General features: G+C 38.4%; 1 protein-coding gene across 1 annotated transcript in view; it reads left to right on the forward strand.

Annotated features, from left to right (window-relative positions):
* Window positions 1–21,519, forward strand: part of LOC149238768 (Pentatricopeptide repeat (PPR) superfamily protein) — a 406,793-nt gene that overhangs the window by 254,303 nt on the left and 130,971 nt on the right. The window contains exon 8 of the mRNA XM_089373188.1: window positions 3,399–3,475. Within this exon, the coding sequence (XP_089229314.1) occupies window positions 3,399–3,475 (77 nt within the window). The remainder of the gene's footprint in view (window positions 1–3,398; window positions 3,476–21,519) is intronic.

Below are 21,519 nucleotides of genomic sequence, written 5' to 3' on the forward strand. Positions count from 1 at the left end.
GAAGCAAGAGTTTCATCAGGAATTCCAACTCATGGGATTCAAGAGATGATGGTATGATGACATATCAGGAAAGTAGGTCTAAAGGATATAGTTCTTTCGCTCAAATGAAGCTACTACAAGAAGTTTGGATGATTGAAAGGAAAGATGAGGTATGTATGCAAAGATGAGATTATTATGAAAGTCATGTCATATGGTTGCAGATAATATGGATCACTATTTCTGTCTTGGGAAATATGATCATGAGAAGAAGGGATCTCCTCCTCCAAAAGATTGTAGTAAGGCATAAGTCACACTAGATGAAATCAACATAATATGTTCTCATATGAATCTTGAGGAAGCTGATTACAATTGAGCGACTATAATTGGAAGCTCCTATGAAGTGTGCAAAAGAAAGGAAGAGATCGTGACAATATGCAACAAAGGTAAAAGGCATTCAACATCCGAGTTTAAGAGGAGTTGACTAGAATATCTCCTAGAAAGATATGAAGGCTGTGATAGGAGTCGAAAAAAGATGGAGACCCTTGACAAAGGATATCTTTGGGAAATGTGTCAATCTGCATGCAGTATGCTGATTCCCATAGGAAGATGTCATGATGAAAGACCATCACAATGGTAATTTGGTTTAAGTGTTCATTTCTTATTTTTGAACTAATAACTGGATGGGCTTATGTAGGACTGCCAAAGGGGAGATTTGTGGATGACTTCCAAGAAGACCATATTGAAGGATATAAGATCCTTCTGGAAAATATGGCATGTAGGCAAAATAACATAAAGCGAAGGCCAGGAAGAAAATCTGATGGATCACTTGCTGATGAGATGAGGACATGACTAACTCATGGATGAAAGTGATGGATGGTCTGTGCCCTGTGAAGGTGACCCAAAAGATGAAGACTCCATGACAAAAGAAATTAATGGCATTGAAGAAGAAAGGAGTTCGTTAGGTAGCCTGTTGTTCCACATCAGGGGCTGTTGTAGGTCCCTAGTTAAGAGGGAGCCTCAAAAGAAGTTTCTTACTTGGAAGAAACTTGGAAATTACTAAGCAAAGAGGAAGCTTAGGTACATTTGTTTTTGGTAGGAATGAGTACATTCCTTAGTGGAATATGGCGTCCTTATTTGAGAGGGAGAGACAGACATGACATTCTGGTCTTCACCTGGGAAGACAGAATGGAGGATTGGGTAATTACTTGGCATCCGATACTCTTCGGGGATGAGGTAGGGCATCCAATGAAAGAGTAGTCGTGGAGAACCGATATTCTTTGAGGGTCGGGGAGTCCAAGATAAGAATAGTCCTCATGGAACATACTCTGAGAGAACCTGGGTGGGGTATGTTCTGAGAGAGACAATGATGAGGGTGTCTATAAATCATTGGTCTCGCCAGCATTGAGCTCAGATCTTGGGAGATAAGGAGCTGTTAGTCAAGGCTCTATGTAACAATGCTGGTTGATATGATGCTATACAAATGAGTTACCAATCCGAATTCTTCTTATGAGAAATTCTTCAGATTGAGAAAGTCCAAGTACCATTATGAACACCTCCCTAGTTAAGAGGGAGTGTTGAAAAGTGTAACTAGGTTTGGTCTTGACTCTTCATAATGACATGTAATTATGATTTTATGTAATGAGATGTAAAGAAGAAAAATAAAATTACTGTATTGACTTGCTACATGGGTTTCATGAGCAAGAGATTTTGTTTTTGAAGTCAAGACTCCCATTGAGAGTCTTTAGGATTTATGTGTCATATAGTCATAAAATGATAGAGTCATTTTCATGTAATGAAGTCATGTTACACTTTGTAAAAGGTCAATATTTTCTATGTAAAGTATCCTCCAAGAACTTGTCACTTATCCTCTTCAAGTCGGCCTACAAACGATGGAAGAACATGCTAGAAGAGGCCAACCTAACCTCTAGTGATCATGTTAGCCTAAAGGACATATGTGGAGGTGTATATATAGCCACACTCGACCTCCATTGAAGGCAAGCAACTCGACAAGATTTCGGTCAAGCAGAAGTGCGAAGGAAGGGTGAAGAAGGAGTGCGAAGAAGGGGCTGCAAAGAGAAGTGCGAAGGAAGGACAAGAAGGTTTCTTCTAGGCATAGTGAAGAGAGATTCTTTTGGATCAGCGAAGAAAGATTTTCTTTTGGGCAGTGCAAAGGAAAGGTTTCTTCTATGGCAACGAAGGAAGTTTCTTTTGGGGCAACGAAGGAAAGGTTTCTTCTGGGCAAGCAAAGGAGGGTTTCTTCTGGGGTAGCAAGAGAAGGATTCTTCTGGGTGACCAAGATGTAGAGATCGAGTTTCTCTAGAGGAGACCAGTGAAAGCCTAGAGACTGAGATTATCTAGGGAAGCCGTGAAGAAGCAGTGTGAAGGATAGAGACATAGTTTCTTTAAGGAGCCGAGGGGAGTAGTTCCAGATCAAGAAGGAAGTCGAAGGGAAGAGGCAGAGCATCAAGGTTAGTGACAAGGTTCTTGGGAGGATACTAGAGTCAATGGTCTGTGTCATGGTCTTGGTACTCATCAATTGAAGACCCAGAAGAAGAATTTTGATCGGGTTTTCCTCTCAAGAGGTGAGAGGTTTTGGTCTTGGTTGAGAAGCCTACATATTGTGTCACTTGTCTTTTATTATTGGTAATTATCTTGATGAAAAGAACACAAAAATAACATAACGAAGGAAAGATCATAAGCTAAGAAGTAAAAGTATATCACAAGCAATTATCAAGTAGAGAAATATTTTAACTTTGAATGCCCTAAATTTCTCAACAAACCCCTTGGTTGATGGATTTCCAGCACTGTCAACATATCCCAATGCCGATGTTTGCAACATTGATGTAAACAATACAAAGGAACCTATCCAAGACTCAAGGCATGAACAAAGGCAGTCCTAAGAACAAGTAAACTTCATTTCACCACATAAATGTGCTCAACTAGAGAGAATCCTATTTACTATGCCTTGAGGACAAAGCATTTGTTAAGAGGGTGGTAATGTTGTAAACATAATAATAAAAATATAGTAAATATTTAATCATAATAATATAATTAGTTTAATGAAAAATCAAAGGGCACATACCCTTTTGCCTCGTGACCAATTATTGCATGTAAGTAGAGCATCATGAGGCTCATTGTAATCGTCATTCATTCATAACATAAATCATTTATCATTCTATATACATTCTATATTCATTTATTACAGTGGATGATTTGACTTGCACAGTTAATTTCTCCAAGTCAATGAGAATACAAATATTTTATAATTTTATAATTCCTTTTCCATTTGGTGTAAACAATATGCATATAATCTCTTCCAGGCCTACTTCATGGTATATGGTTCCCACACTAGTGGGTCAAATATGGTAATGGAGTACATAAATATTTGACATTATTTAGTGATTGTATAAATGTTATAGGCGGTAGAAACAATTTCGGAGATGCTGAAGCAAGATGGTTATGCACCTGATCTCTTTTGTGTGACACAAGTAATGAGGTGAGTCATCTGATTCTCTATTGAAATTTCACATAATGTCACTCCTTGAAAGGTGGGATATGAATTGCCTTAATATTTTTGGGAAACACACATGCTTATGATATTGTGTTATTGATGAAAGACTAGTGATATGCAACTTCAGGTTAATCTCTAAATTTTCTTCCAATATGGTTCTGTTCTTGTGATCTAACCTTCAATCTTGCTAGGTGAAATATGACATGGTGATATGCAGCTTATTTTGAGAGGGTACCCCGTGTTGGTTTGTTTCTAGCTGTAATTTCAGGTTCTTGTATGATGTTCCTGGAGTGTGTATAGTGTTCACATATCATACCAAAAAATTGTTGGTTCTGTTACATAATTTTGATGTGATTTGATAATTTTGTTGTAAGGTTTACAGTGTTACTTTCATTTGTCACTAGGCAATAGTTGCAGATGGTGAGAAGGTTCCATTATTGGAAACGATTGGTTTTCTGGTAAAATGACCTATTTTTTGTATAATGCTTGCTTTTATTGGATCAATACAACAACACAGAACTTATATTATTTTAGAAAATTCTGATTACTGATAGTGTTCTCTTAAATTGAAGATATTGCGCGTTATCATAAACATGGTGGTGAAAGAGCAAAAGGACAACATGTATTTATCCCCTTTTAATGTTGTATATATCATTTTTCTTGTAGAATAATAAGCAATGTTAACCCAAGTTTATAAATAGACTGTGCGATAGACCTAGCTATAAAGTGAATGCGATGTTGGATTAGCTAATGAAGCACATTTGAGAAGGGATTAAAATTTAACACTTGATCTTGAGATTTTGAAAGCTATTTGGTTATGTGTAAATCAATGTACATAAAGTTGACTTCCTTGAGTAAATAATTATTTTGCTAAAGTCGTCCTTCTTGATAAAAGAATCATCTTGCAGTGCGCATATGCTTTGATCTCTTTGCAAGTTTGCCCAACATGGTATGAAAAGAAAAAGAGGTCCAGGGCTTGTGATGTCAGAGGTCATCTTGGATTGGAATCTGATACTATGAAGGGGATTGAGATCCAAATAGGAGATCAAGAATGCCATTAAAGAATAGAAATTGTACAACTCTATGAGATAGAAATCTCATCTTGTGATAAGATACAAGGTAATTTTATTAGTGTCAAACAGTGGACCACAAATAGGTCATTGCCACTGTGAAATACAATAGTGTCAATACAGTGTGGGAGCACAAAGGGCCACTCCTATGTAAAAGACTGAAAGCAGATCTAATTTAAGATCTAAAATCTAATAGAGAAGGAAGACAATATTGCTGGAAAAAAGTAGAGTGATACATGAACTGTCTAGGGCTACAAATCAAATGCCTTGGAGGGATGCCTCAGAAGAGGGCGTTACTCCTATGGGCCATTTACCTCTGTATGTGTGCCTTTTCCAGTGGTTTCACCTGTGCATGCTCAGGACTCAATGTCAGCTGATAGCAGGACTGGCATATCATTTTTGTGCAATATCCAAGTCTGGAGAATCATCTGAAGGGGTAGGACTGTTGTGGCTCTTGCTTTATTTGCTGTTTTCCATTGTTGCAGTCCTTATTTAGGTTCTGGGTAAGGAAAATACAGCATTTGGCAATTTGGAAGTCATTAAACGCAGATGGGAGTCACCAGGGGGGATCTAACAGCTTGTATGTGTGATGGCATATCTATCAGTAGTGATTGCGTTGATGTATTAGCAGTCATTGGCTTGCTTTGGGACTCATTCCATGGACCATCAATTCTGAAACGAGTCCTTAAAAATATATAATGTGTGTGGAATATTCACTGTAATAGTTGCGGATCTGAAGCATCCTTTTAAATTAGCATGACTGTCCTGATAGGAAAGATAGAAAGGATGAACACCCTACATAATTTGATGACATGAGGGGAATCCAGAAACCCCTCTCAAAGGTTGGGGGGGGGGTTATTATGAATAGAACACTCCAGAATGCTTGCATGGCAGCTGTAATACTAGGACGTGAAGTTCAGTTACAATGGGGAGAAGGAATAATTAAAGGGGATCCACATTTGAAGCCTATTTTATCATTATTTTAGGTTAGTTCCAAGATGAAAGGTCGAACAGCAATTTTTTAGGAGAGCATCCATCATGTGAAAGGGGACATTTCACTGAACAAAGCGCATTTTGTAGATTGACGAATTCTGTTCCATCATCAAGCAGCAGTTGTGAATGGGGCAAAATGCTTGGGAAGTTCTTTTGGAGATTTTTCTTTGGTAGTAGTCTGTGTTCCGTGTTTGGGCAAAGGGGGTTAACTTCCCAGAACTCTACCATTCTACCTAAGCAAGTCAAGCAGATAATAAAGGTTTGATGGAGCGACCTGAGTATATATATACAAAATTATATGGCCGACCCATGTTGAGATTTGTGCTGACAAGTATTTATATACGAGTTTGGGACATTATTTTTGTTATCCAGAGCAAGGTCGCATCGTTGCAGCCCCTTAAACTAGAAATGAAAGCATATGTCTATGAGAGGGCATTCCCAGATTGGGATAATGTATTAGGGTGCATTACTTCTACTATGTATAACATTTTCTTAAGCCTGTATATCCCTTGGCCAACAGATGAGGCATTGCCAGTGGACAGAGGACATGTCTGAGCCTTAAGTTTGTTCTGCTAATGAAAACATCCAACCAGTCCTCTATTGACTGGCAGAAGCACAAGAGTACAGTAACCATAAGCCCAATTTTTGGCAAAAGTTTGCCTCTTGTACCAGCTGGAAATGAAGAGAGGAATGGTTGATTGAAGTACCAGCCAAGGAAGCTTAACATGACAACAGTTTATGCTTTAAAGGAAGAAAATCAGCAAACTCCATTTGAGAGGTTAGACAGCAAGGAGGCTCAAGGCAGCATTCTCAGGATGGACTCAGTACATTGTACTGTGTTGGAACTTGGACTGACTTGGTCCAAGCCACAATTGAAGGAGGAAGCATCCACTTTGGAAGAAACGTATACTATAACCACTTATTTTGGTTTATTATTGTTTGATTTGTCTAAAGAGGATGTTAGGATGTCCTTTTATTATATTGTTATAAAACTGATATTTATGTTTGGAAATTACTGAGAGGGGGGTTGAATCAGTTATTTTAAAACTTAATTTTTTGTTTTGTTTTTTAAACTTAACTTTCTTCTTATGCAGCTCATGATTTATGTATATACTCAATTATTAATGATTTCCTTTTACAGTTACTGGAGAGAGACATTTGCAGATATACTTATTCAGAATTCAAGAGTATTCACACAATATTCAATAAACAACACATGAAGACACCAGATATAAGTGGAAAGCCATAAGGGAGAAAACCACGAATTTTTGGCTGAAAGTGATGTGAAGGCAAGCTCCTACTTCCTCATTACATCAGATTTTTGTAGGCTCCAACCTACAAGATGCTCTTACCTCAAAAGAAACTCCAACTCCCACAAATTTCTATAGGCTACAACCTATAGGAGGCTTCTACCTCAACATGCTACAACCTATTCTTTATCAAGCTACAACTTGAAAAGAGATTACAATCTCTCAATCACAATACTAAGTCAAGAGTTCTGGTTACTTGATATAAATTTCTGCAGTCAAGTCTACTGCACATCTTCTCAACTTCTCTTCAATTCTGTTCCTCTTCTGTTGCCCTCACAAACCGCTTAACATCAAAAGTCCTATTTCCATTCAACAATGTATATTTTATAAGCAGGTCTTATTGGCTGTTTGTATTCTCTGCAGGAATATGAATTGAGACAATGTCTCCTGGTCTTCTAAAACTGTTCGCAAGCCTGTCTCCTCATTTTCAGACTTGAAAAACATAATTTGTAATATAAAATAGGGTTGAAATAAAACAACTCAACAATAATTATTACAAGAGACGAATCATATTTGTATTAACTATATTTTCCTAGCTTGTACCATACATTTTTCTATTTAATGAAAATATATGCTTTCCAGCTTTGTGTCTCAATATGTCCTGTCCCATTTTTTCATCAAAATAACCAATCAACATGTTTGTTTAAGAGTGTTCAACCTTCACATTAATTATTGTAGCCTTTGAACTTCACATCCCTTTTAGCCTTTGCTCCAATCAACCTTGGAACGATGGCATTCAACTGCAATTAATGATCTTAACATGATCATTTGACATCAATGCAAACATTATCAACATTCTCCCCCTTTGGCATTGATGAAAACACCACAATCCCTTCTCTTGATTTTCTTGGACACCATCACCTCTTCTTCTACCTTCATTTTGTCTCCATGCCTCTACTTACGTCCCCCTTTGACATCAACGACAAGCGGTTTAGCTCTACCATGACAAGGTATTAATGCACTATCAATGTTGGACAATATAGTATTTTGTACTCGTAATTGCTCCAAAAACTATTCAATAAAAAACACTCACAAAACCTGTCTTTGTATGTGGATACCAGAGCACAAAACCCTAATTTATTAAACTACTCCTAAGTGATTCCTTCTAGCACCAACTGCAAGATATATTCTGTAGATGATACTAGTACTGACAATATGGTTGCATTGTATATTCCAAGACAACAACTATGTGGATGGAAAGGCTTTAAATATTTCATATATGTAGTAAAGTTGACTTAAATTAATTTCAACGCACACCCCAAGCCAAAGATCCAAGACCGTGAATTGTTGACATACAAATATAAACCCATATACCACTGTGATGCAATATTAACGCATTATTGTAATGAAATAATATGATATACACTAATCACATCAATGCATTAATATTTTTACTATAGAACCCTGTGATAATCTCCAAGATCAATGAAAATTGAGTATGCATGGCCAACAAAATATTACTACCGCAATTCAACACTTGCTCTATAATTTTTGTTCACAGGGCTACAATTCCAATGCTTGGCACTCGTGGAAATGGAGGTAGAATCCTTCCCTTACATCTATCTACTTCTCCTTCTCTACAAACTCCTGATTCACTCAATCAAGAGTCCATCAACTCGATCTTCTAACCGAATCCCTGACTATCTACAATGCCGCTTTGAAGAGGTCTTATGTCCTAAATTAGTTATGGTCTCTTTATATGCCTTTGCACTGCTAGCTACCAATATGTTTTTACTCCGTGGTACCTGTCAACAACCACCATCTTTACCACTATCCTGCCTGTTGACAACTATATTCAATCGAAAAACTCCCATTCACCAAGCTTCCCATCTTCAATTGCTCCATTCATGTCCACTCATCGCATATGATCCAATGAACATTGCACTTGCTTTGGTTAGTGCAATATTAAATATATTAATGTAATGCTAAGCACCATCCAGACACGTATAAATCAGGAGCATCGATTGAGAGACACTGAAAGCACACCTAACAGTTGTGAGAAAACCAAGAGGCTTCACCTTAGGAGCACATAATAACAAAGCGATGACAGAGTGAGAGTTGGTTAGAGGGACAAAATAAGTCACAAGCTCGTTAGTTAGACCAACCTAAGTCGGACAACGCCTTCTGGACCCAAGATGGGCAAGAACCATTGTATCTTACATATGCAAATATGAATCGTGGTTCCTGTTGTTGCGAGGTTGATGGATGAACTTACTACATTCATCCATATTGCACTTCTCATCACACCCCATATTTATCCAGGACGAATGGAGGTAATAAACCACAGGGGTACTGGACGATTCCACCGACATTCAGTGCGGTCCATTCAAACTCAGTCCATTGAAACACAACATTCAATACAGATAGTCCATTCAACATAGTGCATTTAAACGAAGTATTTTAATATACAATGTTGCTTAGATTAGGGCATAAAACCCTAATAGAATTAAAAGATGGAACTTGAAACTCATGATTGCAAGCATTAAGAGTCCACTCTCAAACAAAACGCGTCTCCCAAAGAATTGTGCTGTGAAGTGATGTTTCTCTCAGGCACATGGTAGGAAAATTGAACTAGACTGGTACACGGTATCAATGCTTCCAAGAGCATTTTCAGATAAGGAAATCAATAGGACTGGGTCTGCATATTCCTTGGTTGAGAAAAGCCAAACATTCGACAAAATCATTGCAAGAAATATTATTGGGGCACAGTAAATATATTAATGCATGCCAAAACATATTAATGATGAAGCCACTCTCAACACATCTCGAAAATTCAATGCATATCAAATTATAATCACCCCATTAATAACAATTGCTCCAACACATTTGAAAATGAATAGTGGTATAATTGCTTCAACCCATATGGAACGCTCTAACATCAGTTGCACAATAATGCTCATGAAATAATGTTGTGCTAGAGGTTGTGCCAGACAAATAATAATGAGGCTCCAGAAAAATAATAATGAATCTGCCAAGACCTATGCCAAACATTGAAACAATAATGTTGTGCCAGTTGTAATATGCTATTGCACGCTGAAGTATGATAATAAATAAAATTATTAAATGAGATAATCAATGGGGTAATGATAAATAATATGGTCAATGCACATATGTAGAGCTAACGTACAGTCAATTCCAATGCACAATCAATAATATATTTTTGCTGGGGCTATCCATATTAGAATAATGCTATTTAGTGTTTAATGCTCATTCTTATTAGCTGTTTCTATTTTTATCTTTTTAGCAGTTTCTTAGAAGAAACTGGTTCTTTCTATTTCCTAATAGAAACTTGATGTTTCTATTTCTGTAAATATCTCTGTATTACTTATTGAGCTTCATTTGCTCATGTAAATCAATTCAATTCATTCATTGATTATGGTATTAGAGCTTAGGTATTTTTTTTTAGGATAGTAAATTGATCTATTGAAGTCAAAAGAAGTACAAGTGCATATCTAAACAATCGATGCAAAAAGGGTACAAAGAGTTATCAAACCCCAAAGCCCTTGAAAAACAAGGACGCATACAACAACTCATTCCATGTATCAGACACGCCTGATAAACACCAATGACTACAATCTTTGAATTGATTCGGATCCTTTCTCTGACCTCCCTTGAAGTCAGTATTTTAAACTGAAGGGTGACCATCCTTGCGAAACTCTAACAATCCTGTGATGTCCAGAAATGTAACTGGAAACTTTGTCATATGGAGAACTTGCTTTGCCATGGGCACCTGAGCAGGCATTGGAGGTCGGTATCCTGCAGATTGCACCAGATCCTTCTGGTTGTAGCATCAATGCCCATTTGGCTCATTCCATTGGCTAATTCAATGAAATGATGTATTATACTAGCAATCTAGATGACCGCAAGCACTTTACTCGCCCATATCAAGAACCTTTACTTGATGTAGAAAGCTTCAATACGAGCGTTTAATAAATTTGTTATAGCAATGCACTAGACGACTCAGACCGAAAGTTGATCTTCTTGTTCACTTCAGAGGATTCGATGGTTGGAGATGCATCGACTTCATTGAATCTAATGGCCATGGTGGCTGTGTAATAATTAATGACGTGGAGGTCATTGTTTGCATGCTCGAGGTGAATGGCAGTGGGTGTTGAATTCGAGTGGCCGTCCAATGCAAAGATAAGCCGACACTACAATATTTGCAATGCTTGTAGCTAAAAACCATGCGGGTTCAACTCCGGATGAAATGTAATTCTCGGCCACTTAACCGCGTGGGCATTTTCGTATGCATCATTTTGGGCGCTGTTTCCTTTTTGCATTGTTATTGCTCACCAAAACGGAGAGATGTTGTAACATCACTTAGAAGAAACAATGACGGGTGCTGATCAAGCGTCGAGGGGCCATCCGGACTGCGCAATGATCGGAGGAGTGTCAAATACAGAAGTCGAGTACACACTGCAATAGAATCTTCTTTGGTGACTTTGATTCCTGCGTAGACTGTGCGTACACGGTGATTCCTGTAGACTGTGCGTACACGGTGATTCCTGCATAAACGGTGATTCCTCCAATTTTTTTAATACAAATTTTTAGACTGTGCGAAAACAAAAATTGGCTTGAATTCTGGTTTAACAGCAACTACAGGATAGGGAAATATTTTGTGAGTATAGTTTTCGAGTGCAGCATTCTGACAAATTTTTGTCTGCGAGGGTTCGAGGAATCTCGAAATCTTCACAAGCTATTTCTGGGCAACTTTTAAGGATTAGCCGACATCTGCATTTGAAATCTATGCCAGACTCCTTTCTTGTTTTCTATGTCTTGGGAAACGTGTAGATGACCTCGCTAACCAATCTGATGTTAGAAGGCAGTCAGTGCTTTAATGGCACCAACTATAACATCTGGAAACAAAGAATGTTGACCATTTTTGAATATAGGCATCTTGACTAGCTCGTCTTGAACAAAGAGCTCCATCCTGGTATAGCTGGCACCGATCAAGATAAGTTTGATGATTGAAATAGAGAGGACGTTATGCTTGTCAAGCTCTCTGTGACTGATGATCAGTTACCACAGATTCCTTCTGGCAAGACAGCTACCGAGATCTAGCAACATTTGAAGGAACTGTACGAAACATCCGACAAGAGAAGAGCTTTCTTTCTCAAGAATCAGTGATTCTCCATCATGATGGATGAACATATGTCTTTACAGGGACATCTTAACAAGATTAAAGACATTCAAGATTAGCTCGAAGCCATTGGTCGAACCATGGAGGAAGAAGATATGGACATCACTCTGAAAAGTCTACCAAAATCTTATGAGCACTTCATAGAAACACTCAACATTACCTCCACTAGTGTTGATCTGAAGTTTCCTGAGTTATGCACCAAACTCATGCAGCAGGATCGTTGGAAACAATAGTTTGGTAGTGGTGCTTCATTAGCCACTTCAGAAAATGCTTTTGCTGCCAAATATCAGTCCTCTCAGTCCTTTCAGCAGAAAGGTTCTTCTCAGTTTTTTGATCCTGATAGGAAGAAAAATGTGCAGTGTAATTACTGTCACAGATTCGACCACATGAAGAAAGATTGCCGACAGAGGATTGCTTCTGAACAGAAGAAACAGGGAGGGCCTCATTAGACAGCGAATGTTGCAGAACATTCTGAGCAGACAAAATCTGCTTTTTACGCCTTTATGGCTAAAAGGTCTTTAGATCATGTCCCGTCTTCGGCCTAGTACATTGACTTTGGTGCATCACGCTATTTCTCTCATAGGCGTGACTGGTTTACTGACTTCTCACCTTTCAGTGATTCAGTAGTATTCAACGGAAGTGAAGAGTACACAGTGGTTGGCAAAGGTGCACTTCAGATCCAGTCTGGTGGGTGCACACTCATCTTCCTGAATGTGTACTATGTTCCTGGTATGGAAATTAATTTGTTGTCTGTCAGCCAGATTATGAGGAACTCTCCTCAGCTTGATGTAGTGTTCAGTGCGCACAAGTGCTCCATTATTGACAGGGACACTAGTCTTACGGTTGCTGTTGGCCTAGAGGATCATGGTCTATACAGGCTTCTTGACACTAGAGATTCTCCAGAAGTAGCTCTAGCAGCTCGTGTTTCTCTCATCAACACTCTATGGCATCAGCGATATGGGCATCTAAACATGTAGCATCTCTCTCAGCTCTCTCGGGAGGGACTTGTGTCAGGGTTACCTGATATTCAGACTCGGCAGTTGGGAGTATGCGGCGCCTGTCTAGCTGGCAAGCAACATCGGTCTTCATTCACGAATGGAGAATCTTGGCGCGCATCTAAGGTACTCCAGTTAATTCATGCTGATATTTGTGGTCCTATGCATACATCTTCTATTACTGGTTGCAAATATTTTTTGCTTATTGTAGATGATTTCAGTAGAAAGATGTGGGTGTATTTTCTAAAATATAAATATGATGTATTTAGTATCTTTCAAAAGTTTAAATCCTTAGTTGAAAAAGAGTCTGGCTGTAATATCATAACTCTTAGGACAGATAACGGGGGGGGCGGGGGGGGGGGGGGAATTTTGTTCTTTTGCTTTCTCCAATTTCTGTGATACTCATGGCATCAAACATCAGTTAGCTACACCCTACACTTCTCAGCAGAACAGTGTTGTCGAACGCCGCAACTGTACGGTTGTTGAAATGGCTCGTTCCATGTTACAACACAGGAATGTTCCGAACAAATTCTGAGCTGAAGCAGTATTTACTGTTGTCTATCTTCTTAACCGATCACCTACTCAGGCTATTAAGGGGAAGACTCCTAAAGAGGTTCGGTTTGGCCGTAAGCCTAAGATCAGTCACCTCAAAGTATTTGTTTCAGTTGCATATGTTTGGATTCCAGCTGCTAAGCGCTCTAAGTTGGATTCCAAAAGCCAGAAACTCACGATGACAAGGTACAGTGATCATCACAAGGCCTATAGGTTGATAGATGTAGCCATTGGTCGTCTTAGCTTCAGTCGTGATGTAGTATTTGATGAAGACAGAGGATTCTTTCAGTCTCCTCCTTTTGAGCAGTGTTTTGAGGATCAACCTCACAATGTTCTTCTTCCGGTAAGTCCACCTGATGGGAGGGATGATGCAGCATCAGTATTTGATGATGCACTACCTGAGCTTCCTCCGGAAAATAACCCTCGTCTTGCTACTCCTATTGTTCCTGAGCCTTCTCCATCTCCTCCTGATATTGGTTCCTCTACTCTCCGGCCTAAATGGTGGGCTAAAACCATTGGTGATCTCCGGGATAATGAGCTCCTTGAAGGTAGAACTTCTAGACATAAGGGCAAACAACAGTCTACAATAATTTTTTCTCTTATGGCTAACCTGCATAGTATTTTTGAGCCTCAAACCTATTCAGAGGCTAAGGGTACACCTGAGTGGGAACAGGCTATGGAAGCTGAATTCCAGAGTCTTCAGAAGAATCATACTTGGACCCTTTCTGATCTTCATGTAGGGAAAAAGCCCATTAGCTGCAAATGGGTGTATAAAGTGAAATACAAAGCAGATGGAACCCTAGACAAGTATAAAGCTTGCCTTGTTGCTTGAGGGTTCTCACAGAAGGAAGGCATTGACTATGAGGAGACCTTTGCTCCTACAGCCAAGATGAGTACCATACGGCTTGTCCTTGCCTTAGCAGCTTAGTTCAATTGGAAAGTCCATCAGATGGATGTAAAGAGTGCTTTTCTGAATGGTGACTTAAAGGAAGAAGTCTACATGACGCAGTCTCCAGAATTCAAGGTTGCTGGTCAAGAACAGAAAGTCTATAGATTAGTCAAAGCACTCTATGGTCTGAAACAAGCTCCTCGGGCTTGGTACATGAAAATTGATCAGTACCTCACAGATCATGGTTTTCAGTGGAGTCCATCTGATGCAAACCTGTATATCAAGCATACTGGTCATGATATTTTGTTTGTGGTTGTCTATGTGGATGACCTTATCATTACTGGCAGCTCAACACATTTGATCCATGGGATCAAACAGGATTTGTGCAGCGCTTTTGATATGACAGATTTAGACTTCTTCATTACTGTTTGGGGGTTGAAGTCTGGCAGACTGAGAACAACATCTTTCTCTCTCAGTCCAAGTATGCCAGAAATCTTTTGGACAGATTTAGGATGCAGGATTGCGAACCTGCCACGATTGCTATGGAACCAGGGCTCAAACTTTCAGCTTAGTCATCCTCCCCCCTTGTGGATGAAACTTTATTCAAGCAATTAGTGGGCAGCCTCATCTGCCTTACTGCCACTAGACCTGACATCAGTTTTGCAGTGAACTACATTTCCTGCTTCATGTCAGCTCCTAACGCTGATCATTGGATAGCAACGAAGCGTGTGCTGCGTTATGTGCGTGGCACTCCTGATTATGGACTTCTGTACACTTGAAGTTTCGATCCTATACTCAGTGGTTACATAGATTCAGATTGGGCCGGTTCGGTTGATGACCGTAAATCTACAACTAGCTATGTGTTTAATCTATAGGATCCGGTGCTGTCACCTGGACTAGTAAGAAGCAACAGGTAGTGGCTCTCTCCTCAACAGAAGCAGAGTATCGGGGAGCAGTTAAGGCATCTTGTGAGGTTGTTTGGCTTTGACGTATGCTTGCGGATATGCATGTTTTTCAGACAGGTCCTACTCCCTTGTTCTGTGATAATCAAGGAGTGCTCAAACTTGCCAAGAATCCAATATTTCATGAACGAACAAAGCATGCAGAAACCTATTGTCACTACATTCGCCAGCTTGTTGAAGACGGATCCGTTCAGTTGTGATATGTTGCCACAACGGAGCAACCCACCGACATCTTCACTAAACCTCTTGGTCCTGATAAGTTTGTAAAATTCAGAGGGTCTATCGGTGTTGTAAATAGATTGAGCATTAAGGGAGGGTGTTAGGATAATGCTATTTAGTGTTTAATGCTCATTCTTATTAGCTGTTTCTATTTTTATCTTTTTAGCAGTTTCTTAGAAGAAACTGGTTGTTTCTATTTCCTAATAGAAACTTGATGTTTCTATTTCTGTAAATATCTCTGTACCACTTATTGAGCTTCATTTGCTCATGTAAATCAATTCAATTCATTCATTGATTAATCCATACTTATTATCCTTCTGTCTCCTCCCATCCCGCTCTCATTTTGTCTCCTGTCATTCTGTGCCTATCATCATCATATTCCTGACCACATAGTCATTACTTTTTCCTTGCATTACTTTTCCTTCAACAATTCATTCTTTCCATTACAAATGAGAATTACCTTGAGCGCTCAATTCTGTTTGGGCTTCCATTTCTTTCTTTGAGATGCTTGCTTGATCTTTTAGAGTTTGGTTTTAGTTATTCAATCTTGGTGATGCCTTTTTCAATGGCATTCACTAGCGAAGAGAAGTGATTGTAGAGAATATGTTCTGCAACCTTGAATGATTGTCCATTTGCTTCATTTTTCTTTTGTAGCTTTTGAATGTACACAATTATTCAATTGTTGAATGTATCAATGCTAGTGATGTCCCTTTTTAATGGCATGCACTGGTAAAATTTGTTCTCTCCTCTTTTATTTTTTTTCTTCATACATTCTAGTTTGCTAGTGAAATGTCCTTGCAATATTCTGCTTCATGGTAAGCTTTAGATTCCTGCAATAGCTCATGAACTATCATTTTCATTTAGATCTCTATTTTCTCTCTTCTTCTTTTTCTTTTAAAAATCTACTAAACACATTGTGTCAGGGATAACTAAGAATACCACATGTTGCAAAAGCAATTCAAGGAATTTCTTTTCCAATACCTCCAACATTCATCTTTTGTATCCATTCAGATTCCTGCATTCTAATATAGCATAGCATACGAATATTTGCTTTCATGATACGCAATTGAAATATTTAGAGAAGACCTTGTGATGCTATGGAATGTAGCATTGTAGTTTAATTACTTGTTGGCTTTTTGATTGCAGAGCCTTTTTCATTTCAATAGCTATCTTCACATGGATGTAGATCATGATGAAAGCTTCTATAAAAAAAATGTATAGAATTTGATGCTCTGCTTGATGGCCATACATTTGATTTTGCTTACATGCATATATATTTGAATTGAATAAGATTAACTTGAATACATGATTTATGCATTGATGCATTCCATAGACATATTTAAATTCAACAAAAGCTAAAGAATTTTGAGGAAATATTAATGATGCCAATATACAATGAGCTAGACTCATCTTTCAACATGGTTTGTCTAGATATTCAAATGTCTAACTTGACTATGTACATTTGAGAATGTCTATTTCCATGCTTATATACAAAATATACAAGTATATACAATTAAAAAAAATATTCTTGAATCAAGAATGGGTCTCTGAATGAAGAAACTGATTGATGTTGCTAGTTTATAAAGAAGATTTCTTGATCAATTTGATGATAGTCCTTTGCTCTTGTTGCTTCTTGACTGCTTCAAATTCCACACACAATCATATGCTTCTTGTTCTTGTAGTCTCTGTTATGAAACCAGCTCAAGAAAAGATAGAAAAGATAGATCAACGCCTTAGAATTCAGCCTCTTCGAGGGGGCAACCTCCTTTACATTACATAAATGAACAATTCTTGGATGATTCAAATGACAAAACCTCCTTTCTATATATAGGAGTCTAAGGAGTCACAATATAATCCAGCCGACCTAACAATAATAATATAAAGCCACAAAAATAACAATAGAGGGATTCTATGGGGCACAAAAATAACAATAAGGGGGTAATAGGGGCACAACAATATAAATAAGGGGTATAACTATAATAGTAATGGGGTAATCACTAGTATTATAGGGACCCAACATGCTCCTCTCCTTCAAAAAAGTGTTGTCCTCAACGCTTGAGTAATTCTGGATACTTTTGCATAAAATTCTCATCCTCCCATGTGGAATCTTCAGCGGATAAGTTCTTCCACTTGATAAGATACTCTGAAATTGATCGATTTCGTAGCTGTCGAGTTCTTGTTTCTGTGACTGCTTCCGGTTCCAATATAATTTTTCCTTCCTCGTCAAGTTCTGGCAATATTGTTTGATTTGGGAGCTTGTTGCCTATAACCTTCTTTAAACATGAAACATGGAAAACTGGGTGCAATCGAGAAGCTGCAGGAAGCTCCAATTTGTATGCCATAGTACCAATCTTTTGCAACACCTTGTACGGACCATAATACTTTGGTGATAATTTATTATCCTTCTTAGCTTGCTTTAGGGACATTTGCTTATATGGTTGTAGCCGTAGGAATACCCAATCACCTACATCAAAACTTCTTTCACTGCGATGTTGATATGCCTGTTGTTTCATTCTATTTTGTGCCAACACGAGGTTATCCTTTAAGAGTTGGAGGACTTGTTGTTGATGTTCGATGTGATGTTCCACTGCCTGAACCTTAGAATTTTCTCTTAAATATGATGTGATGGATGGTGGTTGATACCCATAAAGTGCCATAAATGGGGTCATTTTTGTTGCTGTATGGAAGGAAGTGTTATACCACCATTCAGCCAGAGGCAACCATTTGACCCATTGTGTCTGTTTATCAGATACAAAGCAACGAAGATATCCTTCCAAACATTTGTTTACTATCTCAGTTTGCCCATCAGATTGAGGATGATAAGATGAGCTATGAGCTAACTGAGTACCAAGACAAGAAAATAATTCTGTCCAAAAATTTCCAGTGAAAATGGGATCTCTGTCACTTACAATAATCTTTGGGTTTCCATGTAGCTTTTGAACTGTTTCCATAAATGCAGTAGAAACTGTACTGGCTTTAAATGGATGTGATAATGCACAAAAGTGTGCATACTTGGTAAGTCTGTCAACTACCACCATGATGACACTCTTTCCCTCAGACTTGGGTAAACCTGTGATAAAATCCATTGAAACCTCCTCCCAACGTTGGCTTGGAATGGATAAAGGTTGTAATAGACCCGGTGTCTTAATTGTTTCAACTTTATTTTGTTGGCAAACCAAACATTCCGCCACAAACTTTTGAATATCTGATTTAAGGCCATCCCAAAAAAATTCCTTCTTAACCCTGTGGTAAGTTTTTAAAAATCCTGAGTGCCCTCCTAAGGGAGAAGTGTGCAATTCCATAAGAATCTTTTGTTTTAGCTGGGAATTCTTACAGAGGTATAAGCGATCTTTGTACCATAATGAATCATTTTGCCAGCTAAATGTATCAGAAGTACTGAAATCTTGTTGTAGCTTTCGAATAAGTGCCCACACTTCTTCATCATTCTTCCATTCCTCCCTTGCTTCGTTTATCCAATCTGGTTGGATAATAGAAATGGCACACAACAATGCTTCCACATCCTCATCCTTTCTTGAGAGTGCATCTGCCACCACATTTTGCTTCCCTTTTTTGTAGATGATTTCAAAGTCATAACCCAACATCTTTGTGACCCACTTTTGTTGCTCTTCAGAGGATAATCTTTGTTCTAAAAAGTATTTAAGGCTATCATGATCTGTTTTTACCTTGAAGTGTCTTCCCATTAGGTAGGGTCGCCATTTCTTAAGTGCATGGAGTATTGCCAACATTTCCTTCTCATAAATAGCTTTGCTTAAAAACTTTCCCTTGATTGGACGACTTTCAAAAGCAATGGGTCTTTCATCTTGCATTAGAACAGCACCAATTCCATTTCCTGAAGCATCACATTCCACAATAAAGGTTTTTGTGAAGTCCGGTGTAGCTAAGACCGGTGCTTGGCACATTGCCTCTTTAAGATGTTCAAAGGCCTTTGTTGCTTCCGGAGTCCATGAAAATGAATCTTTCTTCAATAATGTTGTTAGAGGTGCTGCTATTCTCCCATAATTCTTAACAAACTTGCGATAATACCCTGTCAACCCAAGAAATCCTCGCAGATGCTTTATGGATGTGGGGATTTTCCATTCCTTAATGGCTTTAATTTTGCTAGGGTCTACCTTAACTCCTTCATGAGATACAATATGACCCAAATATTCCACCTCCTGGACTCCAAAGAAACATTTGGATCTTTTTGCATATAATTGTTTCTCCTCCAATAGTTGTAGCACCCTGTCAACATGTTCAACATGATCCTTCCAAGACTTGCTGTAGATTAGTATATCATCAAAAAATACTAACACAAATTTTCTAAGGAATGGTTTGAAAATTGAATTCATCAAACCTTGAAATGTTGAAGGTGCATTGGTAAGGCCAAAAGGCATGACCAAAAATTCATAATGACCCTCATGAGTTCTAAATGCCGTTTTTGGAATGTCTTCAATCTTCATTCTGATTTGATGATATCCCGAACGAAGATCCAACTTGGTGAAGTAAATTGATCCATGCAATTCATCCAGTAATTCATCAATGACAGGAATGGGGAACTTATCTTTAATAGTGAGCTTGTTGAGCTCCCTATAATCCGGACACATGCGCCATGATCCATCCTTCTTGTGCACCAATACTACTGGAGCCGAGAAAGAACTTTGACTCGGTTGAATTATACCAGCCTCTAGCATTTCTGCAACCATACGTTCAATTTCACTTTTTTGGACATAGGGATATCTGTACGGCCTGATGTTTGGAGGAACACTTCCTGGAATCAGATGAATAGCATGATCATGATCACGCATAGGTGGGAGACCTTTGGGAGTCTCAAATACCTTGGAATGATTGTCCAGGACTTTTTGGAGATCTGGAGAAATAGATGATTCCAATGTGGAAACATCTAGCGAACATAATTGTGCAATTACACCTCTTTGCTCCTTTTTTAGAAGCTTTGTCATGCCATTAGAGCTGATTATCTTTCTTGGTTTCCCTGCAATACCCCTTAATTCAACTTCCTTTCCTTCCACAGAAAATTTCATGAAAAGTTCTTGAAAATTAAAAGCTATTGTACCCAAGGATTGTAGCCATTGGACTCCTAGTACAACATCGACACTTCCCATTGGAATGGAAAGCATTGGGCTAGTCAATACATATTCTCCCATGGATAGCTTGATATTATGGCACTTTCCAGAGCAATTTATTGTTCCTCCATTTGCAATCATCACTTGACACTCTGGTGCTGGATATAGGAAGCAATTCAATTCTTTTGCTACCCTACAATGAATAAAATTGTGGGTGCTTCCTGAATCAATCAACACTATTACCTTTTTCTTCTTGATTTGTCCTTCTATCTTGATGGTTTGAGGAGTGGTAATTCCCGCCAATGCATTACAAGATATGGTCGGATTTATTTGTTCTTCATCTAGGCTTTGTTCCTGGAATATATCCTTTTCTTTTGACCTTTCTTGCTCCTTTTCTTCTTCCTCTTCACAATCTATGTAGAATAATTTCTTCTCAGCACACTTATGACCTTTTGTGTATTTGCTATCACAATTGTAACAAAGCCCTTTTGCTCTTTTTTCTTCCAATTGTTGTGGTGTCAACCTTGTAGGTTGTGGAAGACTAGGGGCAACAACACTTCTGTCTTTATAGTTGTGAGTGGTATGCTTCCTAGTTGCCATAATTTTGCTTTCCATTTTTTTTGCTAACCTAAATGCCTTCTCTAATGAATCAGGTTTCCAAAGGCGAACATCATGTTGGATATTATCCTTTAAAGACCCTATGAACACATCAATCCTATGCTCCTCTGGAATATCTTTTACCCTTATGTTCAATTTTTGGAACTCCTCAATGTGCTCCATTATTGAACCCTTTTGTTTGAGACTTATCAATTGGCTAA

Source organism: Pinus tabuliformis, chromosome 8 (assembly GCF_031772625.1).
Source record: "Pinus tabuliformis cultivar Carrire ecotype Pingquan chromosome 8, CPIR1, whole genome shotgun sequence".
NCBI classification, from domain to species: domain Eukaryota; kingdom Viridiplantae; phylum Streptophyta; class Pinopsida; order Pinales; family Pinaceae; genus Pinus; species Pinus tabuliformis.